General features: G+C 31.4%; 1 protein-coding gene across 1 annotated transcript in view; it reads left to right on the forward strand.

Moving 5' to 3' along the window:
* The first annotated feature begins 1,887 nt into the window (after positions 1-1,887).
* Positions 1,888-14,384, forward strand: part of LOC145324592 (synaptogenesis protein syg-2-like) — a 164,152-nt gene continuing 151,655 nt past the window's right edge. Inside the window, exons 1-2 of the mRNA XM_080167173.1 lie at positions 1,888-2,167; positions 11,218-11,321. Of these exons, the coding sequence (XP_080023299.1) occupies positions 2,036-2,167; positions 11,218-11,321 (236 nt within the window). The 5' untranslated portion in view covers positions 1,888-2,035. The remainder of the gene's footprint in view (positions 2,168-11,217; positions 11,322-14,384) is intronic.

A 14,384-nucleotide genomic window follows, 5' to 3' on the forward strand; every position in this document is an offset into this window, starting at 1 on the left:
CGTCAAAATAGTTCCTACTGTAGCGAGTGAAATAGTTCGAGTAAGCCTTGTCTTGTCCAAAAGCATGCACAACTTACAGTTAGGACTTGCGGACAAAGATCGTACAATCAAAGGATTGATTGTTTGATTCCTGGTTTCAATCATCTATGTCCCCATTCCCGCTGTGTTTGTGTGAAAAGAAGTGAAAGATTATTTATATTTATCAACTTCATTGGGTTGTGCTTTTGACACTCAAATTGATATTGTCACGGATTTTTGGATTGCTAAAAAATGAACACAGTAATAGTGTCTGACTGATTATGACGTAACAAAAAAAATTAGCCAATGAGAGGCCGTTATTGACTTATGGTAAAATTTAAAGTGGCCTCTCATTGGCTATTTTTTTTGTTACGTCATAATCAGTCAGACACTATTACTGTGTTCCTAAAAAATGCTTTAAGAAATTTTTTGTTAAGTTAGAAGTATGGTATACTGCCATAGGAACAGTAAATGCATTTCCGCAAGTGAAATTAGAGAAATATGGATGTATGTATGACAATCTGAATTTTAGCTTTATAATTGACAAAAGTATTGAAAATTTACGCAAATATGTATACATCTATCAAATTATTAAACGATACAATAGGTGTAATTGTTGACATATGTACATATGACAGGATACTTATACAACGGAGTGAGGGTGTTGTGGGTCAAATCAAATTTTGCAAGGCCTGCTTTTGAATCACCCCCCTTCTTTCCCCTTCACCCTGCAAATTTGACGGATTTTTTAAGCAGTCATGACTTTATTCCTGAAAATGAAACTGAAAAGAGAGAAAAATAAAATGGATTTCTTATTAGCTAAAATAATAATTTGAGATAGAATTATTATAGGCGTGTATAATGGGTTTGTTTGGGGGGATGTATCGACCCCATGATATACTTAAGGGGGTGGATACATCCCTGTATACCCTTGCCAATGGGAGCTGTAAGGTTGTTAAAGTGATATTCCCCTTGATTTTAAGGAGAGATTAAAAGATTTCATTTTACCTATAAAAGTAACCAATCAAGCCTTGACTTGGAACCCCCACATAGGAAAGAGGAAACCAGGTAGACCAAAAACAACCTGGAGGAGTGAACTCTTAAGTGAGCTGAAAGCTAAGGAAATTCCATCTTTCTGCAATGCCTCAAAACGTGCCGAAACATAGGAAGATTGGAGAACCATTGTGCATGGCCTACGTTCTGCCGAGAACTAAAAGGCAATGATGATAATGATAAAAGTAGGCTTGTTTGAGTATGTTGATTATTGGATGGACACCTAGGTGGGAGTATCTATCCCTCTAACGATTAAATTAACCCCTTAAGTCAAAACGATTTCAATATTCATCTCAAACAAAAAAAGTTGTCAAAAAATCAAAATGTTTTAAATGGACGAACTGACTTTGTGACAACGATTATAGAGTTGCTACGCTTTCCAATACGTACCTAACTGTTAGGGGAATCATCATGCAAAGTTTGAAATCGATAGGACAATTCTAACATACCTTGATTAACGCTAACCTTTACGGACGGACGGACGTACGGACCGACCCTAATTATAGAAAAGTTTCGCTTTTAATAACAATAAAAAAATAAAACAATAACATAATTAAACACTTTATTGAAGTCAAACTGCATATACTTCTACATTTATTTTATCCTATTTTACGAAGTAAATAAATTATATACTAGGAAGCCGCACATTTTTTTTCTTAGATTTTGTTGCGGTTTTTTGACTCATTACGCCACAAGAATATCAAAATTTTAACAATTTCAAAGGGAATTAATTTGTCGAATCACGGCTCCTGACATTTATAAAGAATATGTACAACCATTATTAAATTCTAAAAACTAGAAATCTATTTCAGAAGAAAAATGGAATAATGGAAATCTAGTGAAATATCTTCCAATTAGTGATCAAATTATGAATAAAATAAAAAAGTTACATTAATTAACAAAATTTGAAGAAAAAAATCATAATGACAAAAGTTATAATAATATCAAAATAGTGAAATTAAAAATGTGGAATATTAATCCTGTAAAACTTAGGTTACCTGGTGGGCGCTGGCTGCCTGGATTTAGTTCTCCTGGAGGACTTCAAGCTTCTCTCCTAACATTGCTCCTTGTTCTTGTTCAAGCTGATAATATTCCAGTAAGTTTAAAACATCAGAGAGAGAGAGTGGGCTGTTTATAACACTAGTCTGATAATTCTTGTAGTTGACTTAACAACTTTGGAGACTTCAGTGAATTTTGATTAGTTGGTTCATTAAGTTCAGTGTAAAAATGTTTCAACCACTAATTTTAAACCTCAATAGGGGTATTTTGTGTATCATAATTGAGGATATACATCAATTTTTTGCCCATTGTCATATCCCTTTAAAACTCTGATATGACATAAATATAACAGCATAAATGATAGCGTGCCTGCTTGCTGTCAAAGAGGTGTCGTGTTCGTGTCTGGTCCACACCGGGTCATGCTAGAGACGATAAAAATGGCACATGACACTGATATTGCTTGCCTTGGTTCATAAACATGTGCAACTCATTCCCATACACAGTTATGATTTCTAAACGAGGTCGTGCAATGAAAGGGTTAGTTACTTAAATCAATATCCTATGGTGATTCTCTAGATGATCACTTAAAAGTCGCACTAATAATAATAATATTAATATTTAATTTATACTTTAATTGTACTTGAACCTAATATATAAAGAAATATCTATTTAGTTGGAATTGGACCAACCTTCAATTCCAAGTAATATACAGCTTTGAAATAATTTTGAAATAATGCAAATTGCAAGTATTACTTCTAGCCTTTCCTTTATAAGAGTATAGTATTAATAGGGTGGATTATCGGATGTCAATTGGCGGTTGAAGGGATTTATAAGAATTATATGAGGAGTAGATATGTAAGCTGAATGTCTATCATTTTGACTTTATCATTTAATTAAAATGGATGAATATGCAATTATCTTTTTGAGAGTTTTTTTTAAGTGAAGCTTTTCTATAATTAGGGTTGGTCAGTCCGTACGTCTCTCAGGGACAGTTAGCTATTTCCGTTAGTTAATTTAAACATGTTAAAGTTGTCCTATTGATTTTAAACTTTGCATAATGATTCCTATAACAATTAGGTACGATGTAGTACCTACACAAACGCTACTAGAAAGTCCGTACGTCCATTAAGAATTTGTTGCTTTTTAACCTTGTACTTACAATTTAGTCTAGACTTTTACATTCATAATCTGATTATTCAGTTCTGACACTCTACAAATGTTAATGTTCGTTTGTTTCGCTTTAATGGATGTTGTCATCCGTGTATTATTCATCTTTTTATTTCTTTATTTGATTCATCAATGACAAAAATAAAAATAAAAAAACACAATTTATTGATAATGATGAGAATGGTTGAATGAAAGCCACAATTGTGTACCTGAACCTAGCAATCATGGCAATAATTATAATTTATATGTACTCTTGCGGCCCAGGGAGATAAAGGAATAAGACAATGGCCTATAAATTTATTTATATCCCCAATGATGATTCACAAAATTACACTTTCTATGTAGATAACAATTAGTAGATGGAAAGTTTGGACTCTCAACTTAATGAAACAACCAATCAAAATTCAATAAAAGACACTAAAGTTGTTAAGCCAAATAATAAGAAAACGTTATTATAAACCTTTGGGGACTAGTGTAATAAACAGCCCAATGTCCTTTCCCTTCCTGGCCGCAGCCAGGGAGGGATGGGACATTGATAGAAAGATAATTTTAGCAGGTACTATTAACTTTTAATAAACTTAATTCCAATAACTAGTCTCATAATAATAGATGATTAATTAAAATTACATTGTATTTTTTATCCTTTTTTATTCACTAGTGCAATTGGATTCAAGTATTTTTTGCCTGATCAAAAAGTACATAAGGAAATTATTTCATTCCAGTGCAATATAAAAGAAGCGATATTCCTATTTTAATATTTGAGAGAAAAAAAAATGTTTCTAGTCCCTGCAGGGGGCTTAGTCCTATGAGATCCTAACCAAGCATGTACTTTACTTACCAGGCTTTTCCTTACCCTTACGTAACCTAACCTGATCTAAGACCAAAATTACATTTTTTTATGTCCATATGAAATTTGAAGAAAATCTAATATTTTTTTACAAATCCTAACTGTACCTCTAACATTAGTTAGACTTTTTTTTATTGGATATTTAAGAATTTATATTTGTAAGATTGATCTTCTCGATAGATAGATCCCATAGACAGACTTACAGACAGATAATGTTACTTTATTTAGGATAAAGATTATAGCAAACTCCTAATTTTATTTTGATTGTCATTCTCTATCTTTGCCTATTACAGCGTCTAGCAAAACAAAACATAAATAATAGTTTCTAATCTGATTATATAAAGTAGGAAGGCTTTTAACCAACCACTGAACCGATTTAGTCCCTTTTTAACAGAGTTTTAAGATGGTTTAGTCTAATCATATGCCATCTCAAACCCCTTCAAATATGGGACGCTTACATGCTATGGGCTCAACCGCTATAAAGTAATTGATATAAGGGATTTTAAGACATTGGCTGATAAATTATTGAACATCCCTAATGATGATAAACAAAATTTCCCCTCTTGTAGATTACAATTATTGCTTGATACGTTTGGACACTCAACTCAGTGATCAACCATTCAAAATCTATTTTGCAAGTTGTTTCTAATATGAAAATCATTTGTCTGAAATCAGCGTCATTAATAACTTTCAAAAGAAGCGTGTATCGAATAATAGCAATTCGTATAATGTTGTTTTAACAAGGATGACAACATCTATACAAGCGAAGCTCTGAAACGGTAGAACAAACGAACATTAAAACTTGTAGAGTGTCAGAACTGAATAATCATAATATAAATGTATAAAAATAGAAAATTTTATTTTTAACTGCTTAAATACAGTTATTGTTTTAGGACTTCGCTTAAAATATTGTAATTTGTTGTCCTAGAAATCAGTATTCCAAAAATAAGATGAAACAGATAATTTTAACACAATATGTTTTCAAAAAAGTAAAAAAATCAGCATGTTTTAATGGACGTATGGACTTTTTGGTAACGATTATAGAGTTGCAGTGCTTTCTAAGTCGTACCTAACTGTTATAGGTATCATCATACAAAGTTTGAAATCGATGGTACAATTCAATTATAATTTTCTGTGACGGATGTACGGAAGGCCGGACCGATCGACCGACCCTAAAAAAATAGTAATATAGTTTAAATGAAAAAGTAAAAGGGGTATTCTTTTATTTGCCGATTAAACCAAATAGGAAGTTGGGGAAATATTCAATCATGAAGTGCATTACTATTTACAAGAAAATACATTTTTTTTTCGTTGCTATGATTTTCTTTATTTTACAATGGTTGTCCGTCTGTAAAGTAATGAAAAAGTGCTTGTACTATAGAACTCTAGAATGTCCTACTAACAAGGGAAATGAAATGAAATGAAATGTTATGAAATATTTATTTTATGACACATAGTAAAATAGGCATACATACATACATGACATAAATAATCACAAACAAGCAGTAAAATTGATCATGATTAATTAATTACAGTATAATAACAAGGTTAATAATATCCACATAAGACAAAAAAGTTAATATACGTGTCAAAGGACTAAATAATCTCTCTCGAGGTGATATTAGATAGCCTTTGCAAATATCAAAGAAAAATAAACTAAAAGGTAGTGTGAATCTTTTTATTAAAACGAGAAAGTAAACATTTTATAAGGGTATATTACAGGGATATGAATAGAGAAAGGATTTGCAGACGGAAATGGTAGGATGATTGTGTGAGTGTGTGTGAGTTCATATTAATGATTAAAATACTTATAATTAAGTAAAGAATGGAGAATTGATTAATCTAAGGCTTGTAAAACAGACAACATAGAGGTTTTACATTCTTAGGTGGCAAGAACGACAAAGTAGTCTATTACATGTTATATCTATTCTTGAGAGAATACATTTTTTAAGCTGCTTCTTAAATTGATTTAGGTTTAAGGCATTTTTTATATTGTCACGGTCATTAAAACTATTCCATGTATTAGGTAGAGAACAAAGAGGAAGCCTCTCTACTAAGTTGATTCTGGAAAAAGGAACAGTGAGATTATTATTGTTCCTCAAATTATAGTTACCATTTAATTCCCCCCTTCTTGGCCACATGTTATTAAAAGACCTGGGCAACAAGTTATTTATGTACTCATAAATAAATTTTAATTTAAAATAAAGTGATAAAGATTCAAAGGGTAAAATATTGAGATCTTTAAATAAAGGTCGAGAATGACTATAATAAGTTGCTTGCTTAATACATCTTACAGCCATTTTTTGTTTTGTTATGATACCAGTAAGATTTGAATGTGATGCACACGAATAAATAAGGATTCCATAAACCAAATGACAATGAAAAATAGAGAAATACAGAGCCTTGAGGGCTTTTTCAGTAAGTAGACTTTGACATTTTCGTAGACAAAATAATGATTTAGAGAGTTTTTTGTTCAACTCATTTATATGAACTTTGAAATTCAAGGCTGGGTCCAGAAAAATACCTAAAAATTTTATAGCTGGAATATCACTTTCATGGTTGACAAAGTCAATTCTATGTCTAAGTAAAGGGTTAGGGTAAAGGGTATTTGGTTCATTATCATCAAAATAGAGATTTATTTCATTCCAAGGAATAAGAGAGGGGGTAGGATAAAATATAGTGAATTTTGTTTTGTTGGGATGTAATGACATTTGATTAGCCCTAAACCACTGGGAAATATTTTTGAGTTCTGCATTAACAAATTCAACAAGCTTATTCAAGTTTTTACCAGATGCTAATATAGTGGTGTTATCACAGAAGAGAAGGACTTTTAAAAGTGTTGTTTTAGGCAAGTCATTAAAAAATATAAGAAACAAAATAGGACCTAATATGCTACCTTGGGGCACTCCACTATCTATCTCTAATGGATCAGAATCAAAAAGGCCAAATTTAACAAATTGATTTCTACCTGTTAAATATGATTCAAACCAATTGAGCATATTGCCATGGATGCCAAATTTTTTGAAAATATAAGAAGTAGAGAAATTGGCCTGTAATCATTAAGATTAAAAGGGTCTCCGCCCTTTTTGAAGACAGCAGTTACTTTTGCAATTTTAAATTGGTCAGGTACCGAACCAAGTTCAATTGATTTATTGAAAATATGGCATAAAGGATCTAAAATATAATGGACAACTTTTTTTTAATATATTTGCAGGTGTGATTGGGGGAATATTAAAAAGATTGCCAGATTCTTCAAGATAAGAGTCAGGTGGTCTGTCAGTAGGTGGTATAGTCTGTCGAATATTAAGAGCAATACTAGAGAAATGCCTATTAAATGCCTGTCCTATGTTCTTTTCACCAAGAATGTCATTACCTTCAACAATAATTTTATCAGGGAGGGAGGGGACAATGGGCTGTTTATTATAACGTTTTCTTAAATATAATCTGCAATTATATTCCTGCTTACTGACCGTCGATAGAATAGAAAAGGGGGAATATTTATACCCTAAAACATTACAATAATGATACACAAAATTACCCCTTATGTAGGTTACAATTAGTGGTTTATACGTTTGAAAATACAACTTAATCGACCAACCAATCAAATTTCAATTAGTCCACAAAATTGATAAGCCAACAAACAAGAATACTTTATTATAGAACTTTGGGGACTAGTATAATAGCCAGCGGAATGTCCCCTCCCTTCCTATCCATACCTTGTCAACTTATTTATAATTTATCCTAGTTCTGCGCTTTGTTACTTATTGAAGTGCACATCCTTGTTTATTTTTATTAGTAATATTATATTTATAATTCCCTTTCTTGTAATAATGAAAATATAGTGCACAAATTTGGTAAAAAAAATCATACAATGTCAAATTGTCAATGAATAAATTTCTCCTGGATTGAAATCTGTTATAAGCCATACTGAAAAGTCATGTAGTGTATCATAATACAAGAGTATTTTTAAGACTAACATAATAGAGAAAAAAACAGAAAATGACTCACCCGGGACAACAAAACTGGAACTAATCTAATAATTTTTATTTTACTATCAACGAAAAACTGTCAAAACACAATTATCAACATATACTATAATATAAAGTATTATATGTATAAACACATTTAATTTTTTTAACTATTTATTGGTGGAATACATATGTTTCTCTATAAAAATAGATCATCAGTTCCAATTAAGATGTATAAAATAAGAGTTAAAAATATATATGTCCATGCATTTTGAATCCTTTTTAAAGACTAAATGAGAAAGAAGTGTTAGAAAATTGTGCCCCATGCGGGTTTTTTTACTGCCTATATCCTCTTGGGGTTGGGGGGGAATTAGCATCTTTATATAAAAAGGGGGAGGTGTTTAAAGGGAATCTTTAAATAGACAAAATTAGGTCATATTTATCATTTGCAGTTTTACAAATTAATACATATCATATAAAAAAAATACTGCTTTGAATATGTTTCACGTCATGCACTTTTCTCTGTGTGGACACTTGCTGAAGATTTCATTTCTGGTGTTTAAAGTTTGTATGTTAGATTTGAAAGCTTTCATTATTTCGAAGCTTTCTGTCAAGCAAAGATTGCATTTTTTGAAATTTTGATTGTAAGGGTTTGCTAGTTTTTTAATTGACCATTCAATTTTATAGTTTGTGTTTTTCTGTCTTTGTGTTTTGATGAAATCAGATAGCTTTGTGCAAGCTGTGTCTCGTGCGAAAGAGGTTTTGTGCCTACTAAATCTTTGCTTGAAAGTTGCAGAGGTTAGGCCAATATATTGATTTTGGCTCTGGTCTGAATCTAGTGTCACAGTGGCTTTATAGTATATATAAAGTAGTAAGATTTTTTGTTTTTTGAAGCTTAAGATCTTGAAAATTATTGGCTTGATTGGATTTCCCTTTTCAGAGCAGCTTTACAAATATCTTGAGCTGGTATTAAGCTATTTTCCACCCCAGACCTCACTCACCTCCCCCTAGATGCTAGGGGCGAAGCAACTAGTATTTTTGTAATGTAAAGTTAATTAATAAAGATAAGAAATTTAAGCTAATAACAAATTCTGTAAGAAAGATGATAATATGTCTTTTGTTTGAAAAATTAATGAAAGTTGAACAAAGCAATGCATTAAAATCACGGATCTAAAGGGAAAAGACAATGGTCCAAAAATTGATGTATATCCCCAATGATTATACACATATTGTCCCTTCTGTATGTTACAATCAGTGGTTAAAACGTTTGGATACTAAACTTAAGCATCTAACTAATCAAAATTGCCCAATGTTTTAGAGCCAACGAATACGAAAACGTTGTTATTAAACTTTGGGGACTAGTGTAATAAACAGCCTATTGTCCCCTCCCTCCCTGATTAAAACACATATAACATTATCTAGATGAAAAGGTTTGAATGATGGATAAAGGGATAGAATAATTAGTTGGAAATTAATTATACAAAACCGGATTAGAACCAGTTCTCAGCCATACTGAAAAATCATGTATATCATTGAAATACAGACAATATCCCACGAATATTTAAATAAATAATAGTAATATAATACCAGTGTTATCGGCCCCTCAGGGCTAACAAAACTAGTTTCTATCTTGTAATTAAATTTTTAAATCTGGGAAAAGCTGTCTATAATACGATGCAATAAACACCTATTTGAAGCACCGAGTTCTATGACTATGGTACAAAAATGTTCATTTTTAGCCTAAAACCTATTAACATCCAATTTCTGAATAGGATTACAAAGCCTATCTATGAAAGATCTAGGTTCTGAATGTATAATTCCAATGCACTGAAAGGAATAGCAACTCAACAAAGATATTTGATAAAGGGAAGTTCTCAGTGAAATAGAGAGCTAAAAAATCAAATATAGCTCCAAGGCTTTGGAAGCTGAAGTGGAAAATATATCTAAATTTTATTTATGATCATTATTATCCTTATACTAAAGTAACAGGATGTTTGTCTGTCTGTGTGTCTGTCTGTGTGTCTGTACCGAAGGATCTCGCTAACCGCTGAACCGATCGGGTTCTCCTTAACAGGGTAGATTCTCATATGTCCTGGGAAGGTTTTTAACTATTTTGGGGGAGGGTACTACCACCCATCCAAAAGGAATGACAAAAAAATTGAAAATTTTCTTAAAATCTGGGAGACTTCAACGTAACATTAGGAGGTATCCGTAAAATAAAGAATTATCGTAAACTTTAACAAACAAAAACATTTAAAGTGCCACTAGAGGCCTCAATGGGCGTAGCCGCTAGTAACACAATATAATGCCACTTGTTTAAATTTGTATTTTTTATTAACGTCAACTGCTTTCTAAAATAGAAAATAAACTTAGATACATTTTTGCCTTAAAAACAAACATTCTTTGTGATGTCTGCCAAATTTTGATTCTAATTCTTCAACTATATTCCCCCTCTTAGGATTGTCTTAACTGATCCTAGATGTCATTTTATATAAGTAATATTATTTCATGTATGGCTTGAAAACTTATTAACATTTGTGAAATGATGTCCATAATACCATGCCATAAATAACTAGTACAATTTCTTTTATAGACAATTCATATCTATCCTTTCTTTCAATTAAGAGTGAATCTTTTCATTGAATCTATGTGAAGAAAAATAAAGTTGCCTTAACTTTGAAATGATCTCTCTTTTTTGGTAAAAAGAATGGTAGCGTAATTAGTGGGTAAAATTACTTAGCAACGGTAGAGTAAAAAGTGCTTTTATTAATACAAAAGTGCTTTTATATACCAGGCTTGTCATTATCCTTTTATTAGCTTACAAACTACAAATATTTCCATAATCCTTAAAGAAAAATAACAGTATTTTTGTGTCTGTTTGTCCGTCTGTGGTAACTAAATAATCTTGCTGAACTGATATGGTTCTCCTTTAAAGAGTAGCTTCTCAAAGGTCCTGGGAATTTTTAAGGATGGTACCAACATCCTCCAAAGAAAAATCATTACAAGAGAAAATTACACCTCCCCTTAACTAATTTTAAATTTTTTTCAAAATTGAAAGTGGTGTGAGGGGTTCGACTTCCCCCTCCATCTCAAGTGTCCCTAAAGGCCTCTTGGGACGCAGCAACTAGTGGTAATAAAATATTATTAACGCTCTTGTTATTTTAGGAGTTCAAGACCAAAGTTGGAGAAAGTACACAGCTACATTGTACGATAAATTCCAATGCTTGTGGCAGTGTACATTCGGTTAAATGGTACAAAGACACAACAAGGTTAGTATACTTGTTTATTGCATCGTATTATAGACAGTTTTCCGCGGATATGAAAATGAAAAAAATAAGATTAAATCTAGTTATGTTAGTCCCCATGGGACGGGCTGACAAAACTGGTATAAATATTATGATTTTTATTTTAATATTCGTAGAAAACAGGTTATAATACGTTGTGATAGATAATTTTTCATAATAGCTGAGAACCGTTCTTATACAGCGGATATTAATCGGTTGCGAAGCCATACTGGAAAACAATATTTCTATATTTAAAATATTGACTGATTGTATTACACATTGGTTTATATTTTAAGCCAAGATTAGGTTTCAGGTATACTCCAGCAGGTCCTAATGCTTTAGGTATTTCTACTGAAAAAATTTAATTTACTTAAAAATAAAAATTAACATTTCCTTAAGATAGTGTTCTACAGGTATGTAAAAGACAATGGCCAATAAATTGATGTACATCCCCAAATATGATACCCCTTTTGTAAAATAAACTTAGTGGTTGAAACTTTTAAACAATCAATTAAATGAACCAATCAAAATTCACCGAAACCCATAAGTTATTAAGCCAACGAATAAGAAAAGTTTTTTTTTATAAAAGTTTGGGGACTAGTATAACAAACAGCCCATTGTCCAACTTTCTCCTACTAGCTAAAAAAAATAATTCCTCCTTAGTAAAAAATAGGACCTAACTTAGACAAACTTACCGAAATAAAAGAATGGAGAAATAAAAAAGATATGCATACGAGCTTCAATTTAAGATCATAAAATGGACATAATCTTCATTGGTGAAAGGTAAATGATAAAATGAGAATTTAAAAAATAGTAACTACACACATTAAGCTAACCTAATCCTAGCTAATCTCTTTAATTAATCCAGTTAGACATTTACATGGATAAAGAAAAAAGTTTATACTGTCATCTATATTGATATTAAAACCATGGATTTTTAAGTAAGTGGACGAAAAAAAATCTTTCATACTCTTTATATGTTTCTTTTATCTTTAGTATTATAATAAAAAAGCTCTCAAGAGTCAATTTGCGTTAAGCACAACCAAAAAAATCCTTATACTAAAGTAACAGGATGTCTGTGTGTTTGTACCGAAGGATCTCACTAACCGCTGAACCGATCGGGTTCTCCTTAACAGGGTAGCTTCTCATAGGTCCTGGGAAGGTTTATAACTATTACTTGGGGGGTGGGACACCCCCAACCCCCCAAAAAAATGAAAAATCCCCCCCCCAAAAAATTTTTTTAACTAAAATTACAACCCCCCCCCAAAAAAAAAATTTTCGCCCCCCCCAAAAAAAGAAAAATTTTTTACTTTTTCTTTTAAAATATAAAATAAGAAATTAAATTCGACTCTCTCCTCCTCAAGTGCCCCTAGAGGGGCGTAGCCGCTAGTAATTACATAAAAGCTCCAAACCCGCTACAAGTCAACTATGTTAAAGCTTCAAAAGATCACTTGTCTAAAAATATATAATATGACACAGGGATCTAAAGGGATAAGACAATAGCCAAAAATTGGTATGGGTCCCCATTGACGATTCACAAAATACCTTTCTGCAGATTACAATAACTAGTTGAAACGTTTGTACACTTAATTTAATGAATCAACTAATCAAATTTAGCAAAGTCCCCAAAGTTTTTAAGCAAACGAATAAGAAAACATTTGTAAAACTTTGGGGACTAGTATAATATACATACAGCCCATTGTCCCCCCCTCTCTCTGAATGCAACACTTTTTTATATTTTGAGTCTTACAACTTATCCGAGAGTCCATGAGATTGTCCACTTAATTAACATGAAAGTTAAATGCTACTTTAGTAAATTATCTGTTTCAAAACCTGTCCCAACATTTTATACATCAACTTGACATAAATTGGTCTGTATATAGGCTGTATTTATTTCTGATAATTTACCTGGTGATTAGTGACATCCTTATAATAAAGTAACAGGATGTCTGTTGTCTGTCTGTACTGAAGAATTGTCCCTTACAGAGTAGGTTCCCATCAGTCTTAGGAAGGTTTATAGATATTTTGGAGTAGGGTACCACTACCCTTTCAAAAGAAATCGCCTTTAGAAAAAAATTACCTCCCAACCTAAATTTTTTTACTTTTACTTTTTCAATTTAAAATAAAAATTTGGGTTATCGAATTTGACTCCCACCTACTCAAGTTCCACTAAAGGCCTCTAGGGGCATTGCTGTTAGTTAATGTCATAAGGAAATAATTAATATGAATATTAATTTTGCATGCAACATGCTTGAAAACAACCTTAACAGCGAAGCTTAACAGTTTAGAGTGTCAAGCAAACTAACTTTAATCAAAATATAGAAATATCGCATTAAAAATCATCAACATTATGTAGAAGTCCAAATTAATATACCAAAGAAATTTATCTAGAATTTATAAAAAAAGAAAATGTTTATTTTTCACACTTATATTTTAAGACTACTTTACTGCTTATACTGTTGTATTTAATTGGCCTAGGAATGATAATTATATCATATTAAAGAAAAAAGCTAAAACAACATATAATGAGTACATATTTATTTAGTTTTAAATTGTACTCAAAAGCTGGAGGAATCATCATGAAAACTTTGAAACAACATATAAATTGATGATAAGATTCTTGAGCCAACGAAGTGGAAACGCGTTCATAAACTTATGGTACCATCCTAATATACAATTCTTTTCATTTTTAAATGAGAAGATAGAAATTTTGTAGTATTGAATAGATAAAAGAAGCAAATTACCCTTCTATTATCTCAAATTATGCCTACCTATTGTATTCAAACTAGAAACATATACAAACTGATTTATGTTATGTGTAAGAGTGTGTGTGTGTGTTTATTATATAGACATGGTATATCTAGATGGTCCATCAATTTTCGTCAAACCTAAAAAATTCTTTAAATAAATTTAGCTTTCTAAAAATATTTTGTTGAATAAATTTGTCAAAAATTTCCTCACCCGTATCTTGTATATAACAAAATGTAAACAACAGTTTCTGTCTGCAACAAATTCCCTTTTAAATTTTGACGAAAAATGGGGTCAGTT

The sequence above is a fragment of the Acartia tonsa genome, chromosome 7 (genome assembly GCF_053477335.1).
Source record: "Acartia tonsa isolate MP-2025a chromosome 7, ASM5347733v1, whole genome shotgun sequence".
Lineage (NCBI taxonomy): Eukaryota > Metazoa > Arthropoda > Copepoda > Calanoida > Acartiidae > Acartia > Acartia tonsa.